At 32.4% G+C, this 21,867-nt stretch overlaps 1 protein-coding gene across 1 annotated transcript; it reads right to left on the bottom strand.

Moving 5' to 3' along the window:
- Positions 1-1,873: 1,873 nt before the first annotated feature.
- Positions 1,874-3,966, bottom strand: LOC133194973 (complement C1q tumor necrosis factor-related protein 3-like). Its single transcript, XM_061330866.1, has 3 exons — positions 3,958-3,966; positions 3,634-3,796; positions 1,874-2,397 (listed from the first exon to the last, which is right to left on the bottom strand). The coding sequence occupies exons 1-3, from the start codon at positions 3,964-3,966 to the stop codon at positions 1,997-1,999; spliced, it is 573 nt and encodes a 190-aa protein (XP_061186850.1). The 3' UTR covers positions 1,874-1,996.
- Between the last annotated feature and the right edge of the window lie 17,901 nt (positions 3,967-21,867).

Below are 21,867 nucleotides of genomic sequence, written 5' to 3'. Positions count from 1 at the left end.
GGGGTTCGTGTTTAAAAAAGGAGAAAAGTAACGGTGAAAAAAAAATTTAACATATAAACATACTAGTACATGTAAGCTACAATCACTAACAACCTCCAGTAATGGAAAACAAACATTAGACATTTATGTTTTTTTTTTTTAAGATCCGCCTACCCCGGTAACTATATCCATGTATTCACACAATTTTACTTTAATTTAAGCATTATGATGTTTATGGTAAGTAACTTATAATCTAATATTTGGAAAAAAACACACAAAAAGTTATTGATCTTTGTTTTTATATATCAATAAGGTACACACATATTTATACACCAAAACCCAAGTACCTGTAAATAACATCATCATGATTATGTTAGAAAATTTTACATTGTTGGCCTATTTATCCCATATCATTGTGAAAAGGAGCACTGCAAACCTGGATTCTAAAATAAATTCAAGCACACTAGCTGCAGTGGTCTGTGTTATGGAGTAATTAGATCAATGGTTCACACTGCAAACCTGGATTCTGAAAATAGATTTTTCAAGCACATTAGCTGCAGTAAATGAGAGCAGGGGTGTGTGTGTTAAGGATTAATCTAGTTCAATTATAAATAAAATTCAGATGGGAAGATTACATCCGCCAAACATGCTTGCACATATATTCATACGCAATAATATTGTACATTGCACGGATATTTAATTGAATTTTTCTTTCGAAAGATAAAGTCATAAATAATGTTACAATATGACATTTTATTATACATCTTAAGTTTATGCAATCATTCAAACAAAAGCATTGTTTGTTAGAACTATTATATTTGGCGTATGAATCAAATTGATGAATGAGTGATAATTTTTACAGCTATGATAGCAAGTATTCGCTCGCTCCGCGAGCCAACTCAAAAATGACGTAATACTGCAAACAGTGCCGTTCATGACAGATATATATATATATATATATATATATATATATATATATATATATATATATATATATATATATATATATATATATATATACACCACCTATCATCTTCCAAAAAGACGATTCGGCTACTGGGCAAAATGTAAGAAGAGTTCATGGAACCAGGTTTTTGTAGAAAAAAACATCATTTTTTGACCCCCATTTGGCCTCCATGGTAAAATCATAAAACCTTATTGCACATCTACAGAACACCATCTATCATATTCTAAAAGATCACTTGGCTGCTGTTTAAAGTAAAAGAGGAGTTTGAGGAAGCAGAAAGTGTGACAGACGGACGGACGGACGAACCAGGGCAACAACAATATACCCGGCGAACTTTCTTTCCTCGATCTTACTTTTTTTATAATTTACATTAAATTTGTGGTAAAAATATTAATCATTTTTTAGTTTTTGGTACTAATTTATTTGCTGTCGAAGGATTAGGCTCATTTATATTATACTATAATTCTGAATGGATTAAAGTTGTACATGTAACCATCACTAATTTTACTTCTTTTGAAGGTGTTTTGAATACTGCATACAGCACGTTTTAGTCCGTCTCTTTTTCGCACATGTTTTCAGTGGCTGAATTCAACATACAAAGTTACACATCTTTAAACACAACTGTGTTCCTTGTCGAATTTAAAAAGAGGGAAATCGTTTGCAGTGTGGTAGGGCGAAAATAATTTAACACGGGTAAAAATAACCTTGTACACAGTACAAATGAAATATCTTATATGAAATAACAGTTTGGCGGGAGCTCATTTGCCACTTTAGAAGTGGCAGATTTATCCGGCACAGTGTTCTTTAAAAAATAATTTCATTTTCTCTTTTTTAAAGCAATACAAGTGCGTTTGTTAAATTTTTCTCATACTGGTTATTGTTTGCTAAGGCAGTAATAAATTTATTAGTAATTAATGAAATTGCAACATCTTTTCCAATTCTTTTATTCAGAAAGCCAAATGAACATGAAATTTTGACATTTAAGACAAGAGGCAGAAAAATACATTATTTAGGGGTTTTTGTTATCTGCCTAGTTTTTTTTTTTTATTCTCATAATCGAAATCCAGAAAACGAAGGCCAGTATGCTGCGCTTACAATGTCCATTGCTTCAGTTGCTTTGACCCATACTTTATCGCCAGAGACTAGACTGACAGTGGTAGACTGTGAACAAGTGTTTCTTTTCCCGGTTTTAGAAAACTGATGACAAGAGAGTATGGCTATGGCAACGTTGTTTTTCACCAATGCTGTGTCAACCGGGAAATTTGGAAGCGATGTAACACTCCAAGTGAAGAAATAGACTCCAGACTTCGGAGCAGTGAAGACATTATTTCGATAAGCATTATCCACGTTGACGATAGTCATTGTGTAGGGTATCGTGTTTCCAGGTTGAATGTTGGTGGCATTTTCAGACATTCTTGCTGTGAAAGCTACAGGTTGCCTTCCCGTATATCCTTCATACAAAATCAATGAAATGAAAAATAGGTGTTTCACCTAGAATATTTCACCAAAATGTTAAAAGCAGAAAATAATTGTTGAAAAATGAGAAAAATGTTTTCTTTTTAAATATTCATATATATATATATATATATATATATATATATATATATATATATATATATATATATATATATATATATCCTCGGAGCTCCATGGGTCGTTATCCTAATTTGATCGTGTCTGTTTTGTATAAACTAGTAAATGAAATACTGTTTCATTTCGTAAGTCATACCTTGTTTTAAATATTTTTTTCTTTCCATTGAAGTGACAGTTTAGAAAAATCATGCCTTTATTGTTTACATCTCGTTCAAAGTACCGATGTTTTTTCTGCGCAATTTTGAAAAACAGGTCCTGGGATCGTGACCTCAGCGGAAATGACATTATAAAGACCAAATATGTGACTTCTATTGACATTATGTTAACAATGAGTATGGTAGCACCAATACACTTGAGATAGGTCGAAAGAAAAAATATTGAAGATTTTCTTTTCAAACGTATGCAATAATAGCAGATTTAATCCAAGGGAGGTGAAATTATGTTTAAGACTATTATTTTACCTGCTTTGACCTTATTATCGTCTGCAGTTGTAAAATATGACAAAAAGCAATCCAAATAATATTTTTCTGACGATGTATGGTGCAGCAGCGGACACAATCCTGAGAAATACTCGAGGAAATCGAGGAAAATAAAAAGGGCACGATTCTAGGACCATAACAAATTTAGGGCCACCGACGATACATAGAGAGAGAGAGAGAGAGAGAGAGAGAGAGAGAGAGAGAGAGAGAATTGCAAAATACTTTTCTTAAAATTCAATTTAAAAAAAAAGAAATATGAATTAATTCAAATATTGTCCTTTTTGTCAAGTTTTTAGCTATATTTTTTCTTGCATGTTGATGGACTAAGATTTGAACATTTGCTGTATGTTGAATCACACTTATGATAGTCTCATTTTTTCTATCAAAACATCCAAATCCAGTATCAATGATACAGTTTTTAAACTACATAATTATATGTATGTATGTATGTATGTATGTATGTATGTAGAAATTTATTAGAAACATTATAAAGCCAGTCAAGATTATTAGAATAGCCTCTTTTTATACATAGTAAAATCTAGTCATCTTAATCACAATATGTACCTCAAATAAGCAATAAAAACTGAATTGCGTTTGATAAGTACATGTACTCACCACGACCACGATTATCTTGACCACCACGACCTCTAGGACCGCCACGACCCCTAGAACCACCACCTCCACTCCCAGAACCACCACCGCCGCTAAAAGGAGCGACACGAGCTTCACAGTGTTCAATAAAGATAACAAAGACAACCAATAGCAGTATTCTCAGCATCTGAATAAAAAAAAGATTGTTTTAGTAGCGAATTTACTTAATTACTGCATTGGACAATATTTGAACCACGTGACTGTGCAGTATTACTCACTGCTTTCATATTTCTTATCAGCTCCTCAATGAATTATTCTATAACCACGTGACTGTGCAGTATTACTCACTGCTGTCATATTTCTGATCAGTTCCTCAATGAATTATTCTATAACTTAGCAGACAAATGGCACAGAACAGATCATTTTATTTCTAATTAATTTAGAGCTCATAACAGACAAGTATGAAATTATTACAATAATAAGGAAAAGATATGCCAATGAATAGTATTATAATCGGCAGTAAATGGCATTGCTCATTTCAACAATACTAGTACTCTTGTACTGTTTAAGTTAAAAGGAATGCAATTCATGAGTGTATGATTAAGACTATAACGTGTTGTCATTTATAAATTTGCCCACAAAATTAAAAGTTTCCTTATCTTCAGTATTGAGTAACCAAAAGAGGTTTTTTTTTCATCATCTAAAGCTGACAAATGTGGGTAATTAACTGAAATATTTCTTCTTTTTTTTTTTTTTTTTTTTGTTTGATGATTATATTTTTTTTTTACATGTAATTAAAAAATGAGTTTCATCATCTAGAAGGTACATGTATCTCTTCTAAAAAGGCCATGTATTTTTTTTTTTTTAAATCAAGAAAGGCTCGGGTCCCATTCATGAACTTTATACTTGTGGAGCTCTGATGGGTTCTGTTTTATAAAATTTAAGATCTTATTACAGTGTCTACTTAAGGAACTTTAACAAACAAAGAAACAAACAAAATAATTATGGTATATCAGATGTGATTACTAATAATCGTCAAGGATGCTTAAGATTAAAATGTTTGTATGTACTGAAACATAATGTAACAATATAAACAATCCATAAAAAATAACCTAAACATATGTTTATATTCTTACCTTTGTTGTTTTCTCTGCCCATGAAAAGTACAGTACAGCAACTGCAGTATTTATAACAAAATTCGTACATGATCAGTATTAATTTAAATCACGTTTTCAAAATAACTGTCATAAACACTACTGGTTTGATGAATTATTGAAGATTATTCGCATTTGTCAAAAATCAGGCTTTGTGCAGTTTGAACTATCATTTTTCGCCACGTCTGCTGATTAGTTTTGTCATAAAAAACGTTTGCTGCATAAAAATATAAATAATTTATGATGATGCACAGTGAAACAAATGTTGACATTTGCATTTTTGTCCTTATTCACATATTCAAGGCGACAGTCAGCATGTCCACAATAGCGCTTCTACCACATGTTAAACGATTTCCAATATGTACGACTTCCATGCGTTTATGACGGCAAGCTAGCCTACGGAAAATCAAGAATAATGATGGATCCCTTTCCGAAGTGGCGGCCATTTTCGTAATGTTAAGGGAGCCGACTGGGGTTTTATTCTGTGAAAACTACTATAGAGAAACTCTTTAATTTCATACCATATGTACCTTAAATTGACTTCAGAATACATGCCAAGTTTAGTGAAAATCTACCATTATTTTTTAGGGACCATCTCAAAATACAGGTACATGTACATTTACTATAGGATTATATTGGAATATACTACATGACACGTCACATACTTCAGAATACATGCCAAGTTTAGTGAAAATCTACCATTATTTTTTAGGGACCATCTCAAAATACAGGTACATGTACATTTACTATAGGATTATATTGGAATATACTATTTTTTCGCACCTCGGAGCAAATTATACAAATGCTACTATAGACTTTTTGCTCAAATTATATTATTTGATGAGTAATACTATATCGTACATTTTATGCAAGAAACACAAAATTCTACCGTCTGGTTTCCAGAGGGGGCACCTCAAAATGTCAAAATTCATGATATTTTCCTGTTTTTATGGAGTACTACAAAACATGACAGATACCACCGATTTATATAAAAAATTATAAAAATGATTGTGAGATTCTCAATTTCCTATGTTTAAAATTTCAAGAGCATCTTTTTTTATACTTTTTATTTTATGACATAATTAATGACCCTTCTTAAAGAACTTCGGTTATTCATAACGTCAAAAACACACTATAACGACGTCTTTCTACCATCATTTGAAAAATCTGTTTAAAAATCAATTATTTAAAAAAGTAAATAGATTCTTTAACCTGAGATTTCCTAATTTTGCTATTTTTTTTTTTTTTATAAATTATGTAAAAATAGTTGCTTTAAAAGAGTCAATACGCTTTATTTTACTATGTTGCGCGAAGTTTTGCGCAATGAAAACCCCAGTCGGCCCCCTTAAATTCCCGTAGACTTTGAATTGCCTGCCGTGTCAATATACTAACTCGAGAATTCCTATCAAAAGCAGAATATTTTATTCGGGGGGTGGAGGGGTGATCTATTCTTTACCCGCAACGATGTTTTGATATTATACATGTTATAAACGATAGGACAGACTATAGCTACATGCAGGATACGATTCTTGCACTCTACGATAGAATATGCGATTCTTAACGATATCTTTTTCTCAAAACCTAATAGCCCGCGTGACGCAGTGGCTAGAGCGTCTGCTCCAGAGTCGCGGAGTAAGGAGTTGATCCTTACGTCGCGGGTTCGAATCCCACTTTGTGACGTGGAGACTGGACCTTCGGATGAGACCGTATTTATAAACGTATTTATAAATACATAAGACCGTATTTATAAACGTATTTATAAATACATATCCGGAGGTCCCGTGTCGCAGTAGGTGCTGGCACGAAAAAGATACCTCACTGCTCAATGACCTATAGTACCGAGCATAGGTAAAAAAAAAAAATTGCAGCTCTCCACCGGCAAGTGCTGGCGTCTCCATATGAGTGAAAAATTCTCAAGAGGAACATTAAACAACCAAACAAACAAAACCTTATAAACAAAATAATCTGATAAACGATTTTTAAGTATAAAGGAATATAGGTACCTCGATTATTTTAATTTTAAGAATGTGGTTAAATAAGATGCTCGTTATAAGGGGAAAACATGATACAATGTATACAAGTTAAATTGATGCAAAGCATCAAATCGGCCGCAAAAATATAGTAAAACTAGCATTTAAAAGCATTTCCACAAGAAAGAGTCCAAAGAAAAAAAATCAAAGTAGAAAAAATAAATGATAAATTTTTATTGCAAACTTTACACTTGCCTTACTTTTCATTGCACTTTTTATACTTTCATTTTCAGTTATCATTAGTCAAAATAAATTCATGGAAATGAAAATCGAACTGAGATAAAGGAAAGGAATATATGTTCATCAAATTATTTGATTCGTAGACTCATGTAACAAATATCTAGAATTATTAATTATAATTGTCTGAATGATGACAAAAAGGGCGTCCAAACTTAACATGCAGATACCCTGGATCTTTGTCACGTGATAATATGTATCACAATAAATATGAAGTGCAGAAAAAAATCATTGTGTCATTTGCATAGTGTTTTCAAAACAAAATTTACCTTCCATTAAAGTTTTTACAATTTATAAATTATTTCAGGCACTGTAATTCATATCCGGAAACTATGTACGTTTTGTTTTTATATCTTACGCACACCCATGTTGGGGAGTAGTTCACGTAACAACTTTTTAGAAAATAATAAATTAATACCTGATGGGAAATTAAAAAAAAAATTGAAACGTTATAACAGCCATTAAGACTTTATATTAAGCAAATTTTAAAACCTGTATTCATAACTTTTATGTATGTTATCAATCAGGACTTACTCCATCAAAGCATTGAAATAATAACATATCATTTCCCCATGTGCACATTCTAACACAATAACGCAGATAAGGACAGATTCAACTTGATAAACAAATCTAATGATGCGATAAAAACCTGAAGAGATACATGCAGGGTTCGACAGCATGCAAGCATGACTCAGTAGGACATGATAGATTTGTCACGATAAACGTCCATGTTCAGTTCCAAATGTTCTGTAGCTATAAATCCATGACTGCAGAAATTATATTGAAAAAAATAATATGCAGTAACTTACCGTTAATGAATCGGCAAACATTTTTTTTTTTTTTTTTTTTTTTTTTTTTTAGACATTTTGTTGTCATCAAAAACACTATATGTTATCATTTAATGAAATTATCAAAATCAACGTGTAAAATTATAAATTATTTTTTAAAAAAAATTGATTTCCCTATTGAGAAAAAAATCTACGAAGAAATCTTTTTATTACATGATTGAATAATTCCCATCTCTCTGATTGGCTGAGATCCAACAATGTTAGAAAAATACTACGTTATATTGACCTGCACGTGATCTCCCAGGTCAATATAAGGAATTATTTATTCTACATTAGACCAAAAATAGATAGGGAAATTCCAATTGATGAAAATAGTTTTGGAAAGTTATTTCACTTGCTACTGACATTCACTCATATGAACATAACATTAAGGCACATAGATTCTTGGGTGAGGGGTCGGGGGGAGGGGGGTGCTAGAGGCCTGCCCCTCTCCCCACCTTTTAAGAATGTCAAGTTTTAATTTAAATTTTAAGGATAAAAAATTTCAATGAAAGCCGCCCACCCCTCGAAAAGTTTATGGACCTTTACATCCAAAAAATAAAATTTTGATTTGGAAGAATTCTTTTCCCTTTTTGGGTCACCTGAGTCACTCAGGTGACCTATTGCTATCTGTTTTTGTCCGTCGTCGTCCGTCGTGCGTCGTGTGTTAACATTTGAACATTTTCAGCTTCTTCTCTTGAACCGCTGAACCAATTTCGGCAAATTTTAGCATATGGCATCTATGTGTGAAGCCAAGGGGAACAACATTTGTGAATTTCATGGTCCCTGCTCCCCCCCCCCCCCCGGGGCCTGAGGGGTGGGGCTTAAACCACCAAAAATAATGCAATCTTTAAAAATCTTCTTCTTTACTCCTGGACATCAAGCAGTCAAACTGTTGGCATGATTTTTATAAGCATTGAGCCCTCTACTAAAATTGTGAAATTCATAGCCCCAGGGTCAGGGGTTCTGGTGCTAGGGTGGGGTTATATAGATCATATAGTGAAAATGCATTATTTCTTTGAAAATCTTCTTCTCTCTTCTCCTGGGTATTATTTAAAAAATTAAATACATAGTTATGATAAGTGAATTTAATGGCCCCTGGTTCAGGGGTTCTGGTGTTAGTGCGGAGATCTATTTATTAGATAGTGAAGATGCATTTATGCTTTAAAAATCTTCTTCTCTGCTCCTGCATGGGTATTATTTATACAAACTAGATTTTCCAAAATTGTGAAATTCATGGCCCGATGGTCAGGGGTTCTGATGTTAGGACGGGGCTATATAGATCCTATAATGAAGGTGAATTATTTCTTTGAAAATCTTCTCTGCTCCTGGGTATTATTTAAACAAATTAAGTACATTGTTATGATACGCAGGGATGCCTCTTCCAAAATTGTGAATTTCATGGCCCCAGGGTCAAGGGTTCTGGTGAAAGGGGGGGGGGATACTATTGTGATATGAACTGTTAATGAATACTAGACTAATTATTTTGTTGATATTGATCACCCTATTTTTCTTGCTTTTGGGCAACAAAGCTTCACCTTTCAGTTCATTTTATGCTCTATGGATCCTCTAAATTGTTGTATTATACTCAAGTGACTGTTAAGCCCCTTGGGGGGGGGGGGGGGGGGCTAGTCAAAGATTTGTTTTCAGGTAAGTTTTCAATTATTTTTCCCTTTCAATGCCCCCTTTTTCAAAATCAATCCTATATATATGCCTGACATTAATTTTTTTTTCTACATTGCACCTAAAGTAGAATAAAAATTCAAAAAAAAAATACAATTGTTTTTTTAAGCCCGTTTCTCTCATTATGTTCGGCTAGTACTTCAGTAGATGTGAACAAGTAAGATGGCCCGGATTTCTTAATGACTGTGTGTCATGTAATCATTGAATCATATAATAAAACAATTATTGCTGTTTTTTATGGTCAATACGATGATTTAGGCACCTTCGAAGTACAATATTTACCTCGCCCTTGGGGCTCGGTGAATATTGTATTCCTCAGGTGTCTAAATCATCGTATTGACCTCAAAAACCAGCAATAATTGTATAATATACATATATTTACATTTTAAAATTTCTTTGTCCAAGATGAAACTACAAACAGTAATCTACATAAAGCTACTGGTTCGGTTAAAATGCGTGGTTAAAAATCACGTGCGGTGCGAGACAGAGAGAGACAGAAGTAAGCGGGCATTGTAGTATGTAAATTTAAGGAATCAAGAGCATGCAAATATTATAAGGAATGACTGTCAGAATTTTTGGTTTCATGACGATGAACAAGCGATTGGCTTGCGTGATAATTTTATGCATAAACTCCTTCGGCATTTATGCAAATTATCACGCAAGCCAATCGCTGGATCACATCATGAAACAAAAAAATTAAACATTTATTCTTTACGTATTTTGAATTTTTGCCTAGCCTAAATCTTTTAATCCAGGCGCAGACCCAGGAATTATTTCCGAGGGGGTGGGGGGGGGGGCAACCCAGAAAACGTAAAAAAAAAAAAAAACACAAAAAACAAACCCAACCCAAAAAACGAAACCCCTTTCCCAGATTACGAAAGCATATTAGTGCCACGTAATATTTTTTTTAAAGTTGGAAATTCGAACTTTAATGTTGGCTTTTCCAACTTTAAAAGTTGGAAATTCGAACTCTAATCTTGGCTTTTCCAACTTAAAAGTTGGTAATTCCAACCTTAAAGTTGGAAATTCCAACTTTAAAGTTGGGTATTCTAACTTTAAAGTTGGTAATTCCAACTCTAATCTTGGCTTTTCCGACTTTAATCGTGGCTTTTCCAACTGCAAAGTTGGTAATTCCAACTTTAAAGTTGGTAATTCCAACTTTAAAGTTGGTTATTCCAACTTTTAAGTTGGTAATAACAACTTTAATCTTGGTTTTTCCAACTTTGAGCTTTTCTAGCCCCCCCCCCCCCTCTTTTTTTTTAAAACTTTTTTCCTCTTATTTTAAATTATTACCAACTTTATTAATGCGAAATTATACACTAAAATAGATTGGTGAGCAATTAATCTGTGTCAATTATTTTTTATCTCGGATTTTTAACGTGAAACGAGATGGACATCTGATTATAATTATAATACATGTACATGTATTAGTATGTAAGTGTCTCACTCTCCAAGTTTATCGAGTTTGAATAACCAAAATACCTGCAGCTGAGGTGGAACTAAAAATGGTTCATTTATTTCTAAAAATTTGAAATTTTGCACAACTTTAGAAAAGTATTTATTGTTTTAAAATCCAATTTAACACTGCTGGGGTCGAGGGGACATACTTATGTTTTGGCTTGCAAAAGCAGTGTTTCTTGTATATTGTTTGTTTTCATTTTTGGCTTTTTTCTCCATTTGATACAGTTATTCATGAAGGCATTAGATTAAATTAAAACTATTACAGTTAATTATAAATGGTCTGTTCTTTAATATACTGTGCAACATGTACAGACATAGCCACAATTATATAAAAATAGGTAACAAGTTAACTCCCCCATATAGACCAGAAATAGGAGTTAGACAGGGAGATGTATTAAGCCCAAACATTTTAAAAATATTTCTAAATGATTTTTCCAAATTACTTGATGAAGAAAGTATCGGATTTGTTAATCTTTCTCGAAAGAAAATTTCTTCACTTTAATATGCTGATGATCTTGTATTGTTATGAGATAGCCAAAAAGGACTGCAAAACAAACTATGTTTACTTTATAAATACTGTAAAGAATTGGTGATTAGAAATTATTACAAGTAAAACTAAAGTAGTGATCTTTAACAAAAGTGGTCATCTTATTAATGAAAATTTCACAGTAGAAAATTCACATATTGAATGTGTAAACAAATATGAATATTTAGGTGTAATTTTATCAACCTGTGGCTCCTTCAAGGAAGCCAGATCGCATTTATATTATAAAGCTTCTAAAGCCTCTTTCAAATTCTACAAATACCTAAACTCTATTCATCCCCATCAAAACATTTTTACATCTTTTTGATCAGATGATAAAGCCTATTGTGTTATATGGCTGCGAAATTTGGGGAACCCTTACATCGAGCATAAAGGAAAATGACAGACATTTATATGACATTTTTAAAGAGTGGGAGGTAGAAAGCTTAAATATCAAATTTTGTAAATATCTATTAGAAACTGGGAAAAAAAGTACTAATATTGCAATAATTTCTGAATTGGGAAGATACCCTATGTATTTCTCAATAATTCAAAATATCTTATTATACTGGCATAGGTTGGAATTAAGTCCAGAATCCTCCCTGTTACATAATGCATATACAGAAAATATTAACCTTAGTCTGGGCAATGTTAACTGCTCGTACAAAAATGTAATTTATTTCATTAAAAAAATTAACATCTCATTATCAGAATGTAAAAAATACAAAAACACATTTTTTTTTCAAAAAACAAGTTAAAACACATTTGAAGAAACACTTTCTACAATATTGGACACTGAAACGTGAAGAAGGACTTAACTCAGGAAAACTTATTTTATGTTTAAACACATTTTTTGCAATGGAAAACTATATGTTTATCAAATCTCATGAAATAAGAAAATCTGTATGTAGATTTAGAATAAGTGCTCATGACCTAAAAATTAAAAAAAAAGGTAGATATGAATCTGTGAAAAATAATACTGGTCAAAGAATTCCTTTAGACAGAAACAAAAGAAATGTTTAGTATGTAATCAAAATTGTATGGAAGATGAATATCACTTTCTCACTGAACAAAATCCTGTATTCTTTTCTCTATTTCTGCCCTCGAGAAAAGCCTGGGTACCCATCTTACACCCATTTTCTTCATATTACGATCATTTTTTACTATTACACTTTTAAAAATTCATTCAGTATGATGTTCCGATTTCAGTAGCAATGTAAAGCACCCACGTCCATTAAAGCTCTCAATTTGTCTATGAGGAAAAAAACGACCTTCCACCTTTCGTCATCTTATACTGAAGCTCTATTTTCCTGAAATTTCTCACAACAACTGAAAACTAGTTGCTTATTGCACTTCTTTTGCCCTGCCTGTCAATGTATGCATTCTTCGGAGTGTTCTTGAGATTCTCTAAATAAAACTAAATATCCATCAAATTGGATATTAAAACTTTCACACAATGGTTTATAAAAGTTCAAGCATTCGTAATTATGACATTCTCTCCACTTTGAAAAACTTTGCTACACACCTGAAACAAGTTATTTGGATTGCTATATATCAAATGTTGCATTGTCTTTGATAGTAAATAGTAAATAAATAAATGCATGTAGTATTAGTATATTAAGTACGTTTATATGGACAAATATTTCAATCAATATAAAACCAAAAACAAAACAAAAAAACAAAAAAAGCCACCATGCTTCATAAGAAATTCCTGAATATTAACGAGTGACGTATTGAATGCAAAAGACATTAATGGCAATCTAACAACCAAGCTTTATGATAAACGTGATGACTTTAACTTTTCAATCATCAACTTCCCTTACTTATGCAGCATTATACCGTCATCCCCTGCATACGGGGTTTATATCTCTCAGTTGATTCAATACGCAAGAGCATGATCTACGTATGTACAATTTCTAAAACGAGGTAAAACATTGACAAACAAGTTGATGAAACAAGAATATCAGCAGTCTCGTTTAAAGTCATCATTTCGTAAATTCTATGGTCGACACGATGACCTTGTCAGCAAATACACTTTATCATTGAGTGAAATGCTGACTGACGTTTTTCATACTAATTGTAAAGCCATTATTTACACACTGAATTGTCGACGGATTTTTCCGTTATTTCCCAATCATGACAAGGAGCACACGACGGTGTGACCGGTCGGCAGGGGATGCTCACTCCTCCATGGCACCTGATCCCAGCTCTAATGTTTTGGAGGTCCGTGTTTGCTCTGCACCTATTTTGTAATGTTAAATGGACTCTTTAGCTTGAATACTGTTCGTTATCTCCATATATTTCATGCAACTCATTTTTAAAAGTAGTACTATAAATAAATTAATTCTAAGTTCTATATATGAATTTTAGATTGAAAAGAAATTAAAATTATTTTAGGCATGTGCAACTACTACAGGCATGTGCAGATACTATATGCACATAGCCTTGGAAGGGGGGGGGGGGCTTGCCCCCCTCCCAATAATTTTGATAATTTTGCCGATATATAGATTATATAGTAAACAAGCATTCTGAGAGTATTGAATTAGCAATACTAGTCCCCTACCGGCAAGTATATATATATATATATAGATTTATGACGTTTTTTTTTTTCAATTTGGTCTTTAGTATATACGGCTTTATAAGAAGTTTAAAACAAACATAAATCTATCGATTTTTCTATTTCCAACCACCGTTAACGTCCTGGATAGAAGGACAGAAAACAAATGTTGAAGATAAGGGTTTTTTGGTTTTTAGATAAAACACTTCAGAAAATGCGTAATTGTTATACTTTGCATTTCCCATTACAGGTGGATAGCATGAATCTCTCCCACTTAGAGAGAGGGGATGTGTGGAAAACTTAGGCAAATGTTTCTTTTCATATGAAAAAATAATGTCAATGAAAGATAATAAATTACAAAGTGACTTCAATTTGTTATGAATAGTAGTAAATAGTACTGATTTCACATGTGTTTTTTCTTGCATTACTACATTGGTGTGTGTTGTAATGTGTTTATTAGTCCCCTACCGGTGAAACCGGAGGGGACTATAGGTTTCCTCTGAGTCTGTCCGTCCGTCTGTCTGTCTGTCTGTCCCACTTGGTTTTCCGCACTTTTTTCTTAAACGCTTGCAGATATTGACCTGATTTTTGGTATGTGAGTGTACCTTGATGAGTTACAGATCAAGTTTGCATTTCGTTCCGCTTCATTGATTTTTGACGGAATTACGGCCTTTTCAATTTTTAAGGGTTTTCCGCAATTTTCTTCTAAACGTTTGTAGATATTGAGCTGATTTTTGGTATGTGGCTTTACCTTGATTAGTTATAGATCAAGTTTGCATTTCGTCCCGTTTCATTAATTTCTGACGGAATTATGGCATTTTCAATTCTTAACGGGAACGAGATTACACTTGCCGGTAGGGGACTAGTATTGCTAATGCAATACTCTCAGAATGCTTGTTTGAATTATATCATACATGTATATCCCTTGTAGCACAAAACATATTAAACATTTTATTGCAGTTAATAAAATGTTTTTGAAAACTATTTAAAGAAAATACGTTTTAAAACGTGTTTGAATCAAATAAAAGACATGGAATTTTATTTTTCAGATATCTTGAAACATTCTGGAAATGGTAAGTTACAAATTGAGGTGTTTTTATCATGCATTTCCTACAGTGTTCTGAACAATAAGTCTAGCAAATTGTCGGACTGGAGACTAGAACGCCTAAATCCAAACTCTTAAAACATTACATAAATTATTCAGTCATTCTTGTACATGTAAGGTAATTATCTTCCCTTTTTTGTACTTTTATATTCGTATCTCAGTCTAATAGACACTGTAACTTTTAAGTGTTATAATTATATCTTTCCCAAAATTTAGATTTATCGACGACGTAATATCAATTACCAATAGTTACTTCCATTCATATGTCGATTCGATATATACCAGTGAACTTGAAATAAAGGACACCGCTGAGACTGACATATCTTTTTCATATTTGGATACTTTACTAGAAAAAGACGTTAATGGTAACCTAACAACAAAACCTTTTTGATAAATGTGATGACTTCAACTTTTCTATCGTCAGTTTCCCTTACTAATGCAGCAATATACCCTTATCAGCTGCATATGGGGTTTTTGTCTCTCTGTTGATTCGATACGCAAGAACATGCGCTTTTACGCATCAAGTTCTAAAATGAGGCAAGCTATTGACAAACAAGCGGATGAAACAAAGATATCAACAGTCTCCATACTTATTGTTAGGCCATCTCTTTGGGTAATTAACAAATAATACACATTTATAAACCTCGCGGGCGGCGAGCATGCATTGTAAAGATACAGATGTATTCCTTTTGTTTAACTTGGTCTTTATATTAAAAACCACTGTTATATTCCAACTACCGCTTTTTCCACTGTACACCCTTATGTGGGGTTATAACAAAAACAGCGATAATAATAATAATATATATTAATAATATACAGTTATGGACTCTTCTGGTGGTGACTATGGTTTGATATTCTACTTAAAAGTAAAATATTGACCGAGGCGGAGCCACCAAATGAGTCCATATTTTTTATATAGTCTTGATTACAATGAATAAGACACTGAGTTGTTTGAAGACACTATTTTCATAAACAAACATCTGTCGCAAAAAGATGAAAAAGTGTCCAGATTACAAGTTATATTAACTTCTGTGTTTTTCTTTTGTAGTATGTAAGACAGCATTTCCCGTTGAAATCTTTGGGCAATAATCAGGCTATAGGCTTGTCAAACTTTTTCCTGCGCAGATACGTAGCTTGCTAAGCCATTGCAATCAATGTTTAAATAACGCTTCTTGGGGTGTCGTTTGTGACGTCACAAACGCCGCTGCTCGGGCACTGACCCTCCGGTGAATACGATTTCACATCCATTAAACATGAAGTGTTAACAGGTGATTGTATAGATTATGTAGGGATTATAAAAAGACTACCGGTGTATATTTATTTAGTAACCTTTATTCATCCAGGATTACACAGATAGCATAGAACTAGCTTTCATTCTGGTACCGGTGTGCAATTAAAAACATATTAAAAATCATGCATTAGCATATTATTAATGAGTATCCAAGAATAAACACATTGTCACATGACATATAACAGTCACATGACATATGAAATGACAGTTACATTGTATAAAGTGACATTATTGTAACTATACATTTAAAAATTTGGCACACGTACTAAATAGGAGAAAAAAAAGTTGAAAAAAGTTTCAGTATTAATTTTGTTACATTATTTCATAAGATAAACAGGTTTAAAAATGCCCACCGAACATTTTGAGACATTTTTTCCAAAGATACAATAAAATATACTTCAGGCTATATATGCACAACGGACACCATCTAGTCTTTACTAGGTTTTTGCGAAAAAATTATGGACATGACGTTTTTGTCAATTTGTGTTGTCTTAGATATGCACAGTGTATGCCAAAATAATTGGTAGATGAATCCAAGTCCCAACAGTTTGGTATTGATCGTTTAAACTATTTTTTGGTAAAATAATCGACTTCTTTAAAAGTCACAAATAGTGCACAGGGCAAAGAGTTGATATTTTATAATATGATATATTATGAATTAAAATGATTTTTTCGTGACACAAATCCAAGCTTAAATTTGTCAAATCACATAAGACCCTCGTCCAAGCTTTAATAAAAACGAATTGTACGTGTAAAAGAAAAAAAAAACAGAAGCTGAATCTTGCTTGTTTTACAGTGTGTATAGCCTTAGTTATTAAATTGAATCCATTTGATTTTTTTTATTTTAAATTCCAGGACATGCAACAATATCACGTGTTTTTCGCTATAAAGATTTTTATTCTTGACTATTTCGATCATAAGAAGAAAATGCAATCAAACTTTTATGAACTAATTAATAACGCATAAAGAATTATTTTTTCTGCTGTATTTTTTTTTCTAATTAATTCGAAGGTAAACCGGAATGTAAAAAAATACACCTTAATTTTTTCACGAATTTGAATGTGAGTTAAAAATTCAATATATTTTTTGAATTAACTCGATCCTAGATCATTTTAATGGGAACACATGCTCACTGTTTCAAAAAAATATGATTTAAAATACTTCAAAATTAAATGAAGTAATTGAACTAATCTATATTTTTTGGCCTACACAGAGAAACATAATATTTATACATTTTATACAAGTTTTGCGATTCTCATGTCCCGTGAATGAGGTTAAAAATCGATACATGCATGTGCTGGTAATATAGCTATGTTTAGGAAGTGAAAAAAAGCAATTTTTTTACTTTCTTTTAATATTTGTGTTTTAATTGCTGTGAAAATTTTAAAATTTAAATTGCTTTATGAAACACATTAAAAAAGATTATAATTACCTGTAACTTAAATTACCAATCTCGCTGCGTGTTTTTGCATTTGAGGTCTCTGGTTAAATACATCTTCCATATATCGCTTTATATCAATAGTAGATAACTAGTTTTTCATATAATTACAAGAGTTTATCATTTGTCTGTCCATTTGCTGTCTGCCTTAGTTTCTCTTGCAAAAACTTAAACCTTACGCATAACTTGTGAATGAGAGAAATAGGAAACACTAGAGGTGGAATCAGGGGTCGTAACATAAAGCTTGCTAAGTTTTTGACTTAAGTAGGGTCATAAGTATGTTTTAGGTGCAATCTTAAGACCTGCCGAAGTACTACATAAGTATGTCTTAAACAGTAACATAAAACGGACTTAGGTAGGTCTTAGCTAAGTCAAACTTATGTTCAAAATATTTGTTATGAATCGTGCTAGTTTTTCAATTTATTTATATATGTATTTGTAAATATGATTTAGTTACATTTTTATCACATGTAAATTAAAGTTGACGTCCTTACCTATCGATTTTAGCTAGGTTAGATTAGATTTCGTAATTAAATAAAATTAATTCTGTTTAAATAATTCTGAATACATGTATTTGAAAACAAATATTGCACGTTTACAAAGTGCCACTAATGGTTCATTGTAAATGCGTGAATATTGTTTATCACTCGAGACTGCCATGTTTTCAGTTTACCGTTTGTTATTATTCTTTCGTTTGACAAATCTCACTTGCTTTCAAATTATCTTTCTCGCAGTCATGGCACGATAACCGAGCGTATGTTCTTGAAATTGAAACTCTTAATAAAAAAGTAAAAAACAATATGGATATTTGAATTTTTTTTCCCTTCCATATCAGCAAGCAGAGACTGCAGACGTTTTATGATATACTTATTTACAATTTAATGAAGGATGGAAAAGAACTGTTTTCAGAAAACAATTTTTGTATATATCCAACTGACATGTAACAACATCTCTCTCTCTCTCTCTCTCTCTCTCTCTCTCTCTCTCTCTAGTACGTTAACGGTAGTGAACCCTGTCTGAATCCTTGCTTGTTGCCTTCAACACTCAATGTAATTTACAGAAAATCTTTTTTTTAGTTTTCTAGTCATCATCCTGTAATTCACCTATAACTTTTAAAATCATTTCATCTCATTTTTTCACAGTAAACAAACAAATTCATGATTACTCTGTACAATTTATTTATAACGATTAGTGTTTATAACCTAAGTCCCACTAATATTTCATACGTATCCCAAAAATAATATTTTGCATTTATTTGTATGTCATTTAGAGAGTGATATTGGAATAAGTGATGAATCCCCCCCCCTACCCCCCAGACGAAAACTAATATTCTTATACCAGTATATTAAATAGAGAGAATTATCTTTTAATGCATAATATAACTAGAGGAATGTTTAAACATAGTAAGTCAACCTTAAATAGTACCAAATATATGTTTAAGAAAGTTAAGACAGACTTAAGTCACCTCTACCGGCCGCCTAAGTTTTGCTAAGACTGTCAAATCTTAGCATGTTTCTAGTTAGGTCTTAAACGAACGTCTACGTATTTGAAATTGAAACTCTTAATAAAAAAGTAAAAAAACAAAAAAACAATAGAGGCATTTTGATTTTTTTTCCTCCCATATCAGCAAGCAGAGACTGCAGACTTTTTATGATATACTTATTTACAATTTAATGAAGGGTGGAAAAGAATTGTTTTAAGGTCAGACGATACGTTCCTCAAATATCTGTTTTGCATATCTACATAAATTATGAAAAATATTCAAAATCATCACCTTGAGATTTCTTAACTGTTTTCTAATTGTCTTTAAAAACTCAAACCACTAAAAAATTTGATATTAGCATATTAAGTTATTTCCAGAAGGGTTACATAGGAAACACCATCCTCTGGTATCTTGCACAAATGCCTGGTAAGGTACCTCAATTGTTTGTGAGGAAACATGTTAAAGTAGCAATACTTCACTGACAAAATCTTGGAAAAAAATATATATTATTGAGGAACGTATCGTCTGTCCTTTTTTTGTAATTATTCGTATATCTCCAACTCATCAACAACTCTCGAGAGAGAGAAAGAGAGAGAGGGAGAGAGAAAGAGAAAGAGAGAGAGAGAGTTAACGGTAGTGTTGTGTTCTACATTCAATCTAATTTACAGAAAATCTTTATTAGTTTTCTAGTCATCACCCTTTACTTCACCTACAATTTTTAAAATCATTTCATCTCATTTTTTTCTCAGTGAACAAACAAATCCATGATTACTGTATACAATTTACTTATAATGATTAGTGTTTATAACCTAGGACCCACTAATAGTTCAAACGTATCCCAAAAATAATATTTTGCATTTACATGTATGTCATTTAGAGAGTGATATTGGAATAAGTGATGTATAACCCCCCCACCCCCCACCCCGGGTACGAAAAATTAAAATTCTTATACCAGTATATTAAATATAGAAAATTATTTTTTAAATTAAATGCATAATATTAATAAAGGAATGTTTTAACATAGTAAGTCAATCTTAAATAGTTCCAAATATGTGTTTAAGAAAGTTAAGACAGACTTAAGTCACCTCTACCGGCCGCCTAAGTTTTGCTAAGATTGTCAAATCTTAGCACGCTTCTAGTTACGGTATTAAGTTTAAGACTGTACTTAAGTCCTTCTTAAGCATGGTATTAGACTTAAGTACCCTTTATGTTACGACCCCCAGGGGGTACATATATACATGCATGTAGTGACTTTACCACGAAGTTGCACATGCCTGAAATAGTTTAAATTTCTTTTTAATCTAAGATTCATATATAGAACTTAAAATTGATATAATTAATCGTACTAGTTTTTAAAAATGCGTTGTATTCAGTTCGGCACTCGTTCTCAGGAATATTTCATGAAGCATAGTGGCAGTTGTTTCTGTTATTGATCGCAATATTTGTCCATATAAACGTACTTTAAATATACTTAATACTACATGCATTTATTTGTATTACTATTTACTAAATGACATCGCAATATTTGATATACAGCAATCCAAATAGCTTTCTGTAGGCCTTTAGGAGTTTTTCAAGGTGGAGAAAGGGGGGGGGGGGGCTCTGAAAAAATTCCGCGTAACACATGTCGGTCTGTGCTGCATGTTTATTTTTCCAATATACAAGTCCAAAACAATTCCCAGCCGTTATAGGTTACCGAAGATAGACAGATTTTTTAAATTAAAAAAACTATAGACCTGTCAGGGATAGAATTTAACATTAATCGCGTGCTATTAAACTAATATCACTCAAACTCGGTAGACAATTGTAGAAAATTTAAACGATGGGTTAACCTGTGTCACCTTTCAGAGTAACCAATGAACTCGTCCAAGGATGTGACGGCGGTTGTAAACCTTACATGAGGTTTCTAAGCAAAGGAAAGCGCAAAATCTCTGTATAGAAACTGTTGCGGCTGCGGAGCATCACACATTTTTCCTTCGTCATAAAATAGAATCCGACATTTAACATAATTTTCGGGGGGGGGGGGGGGGGTTCGTTACAAGGGAAAAAAGGTTATCCATTTTTCTTTTGGGGTACGACCGTAAATAAGCTTAGATTGAATTCTAAATACCTAGAGATTTTTAGGTCCTGCAGATCTAGCATAATATGTAATCTTTAACAGAGATATTTCTCTTTCAAGAAAAAAACAATGGTAAAAACTGAACAATATTTAAAAACCTGAAGACGATCAAAACAGTTTACATTTGGGGCTTTTGTGATAAATGGATGTCCCCATTTAAAGCTCAGTGCTACATACAGTAAACAATAGATACCTTGACCAAGACGTTACTTCTTTCATTCGTTGTTACATATTTAGTAATGAGCCCATAAAGTTAAATTTTAATTTAAAAATTTAATGGTTCAAGATTGAACAAATCGTTTTTGTAACACGTATTTAATTAAACCCAGAACTTTCTTTTGAGAAACACA

Source organism: Saccostrea echinata, unplaced genomic scaffold (genome assembly GCF_033153115.1).
Source record: "Saccostrea echinata isolate AGI-Se365-2 ecotype Australia unplaced genomic scaffold, CSIRO_AGI_Sech_v1 ptg000029l, whole genome shotgun sequence".
Lineage (NCBI taxonomy): Eukaryota > Metazoa > Mollusca > Bivalvia > Ostreida > Ostreidae > Saccostrea > Saccostrea echinata.
Note: the sequence above shows the minus strand (reverse complement) of the source record. Positions and strands in the feature narration are given on the sequence as shown.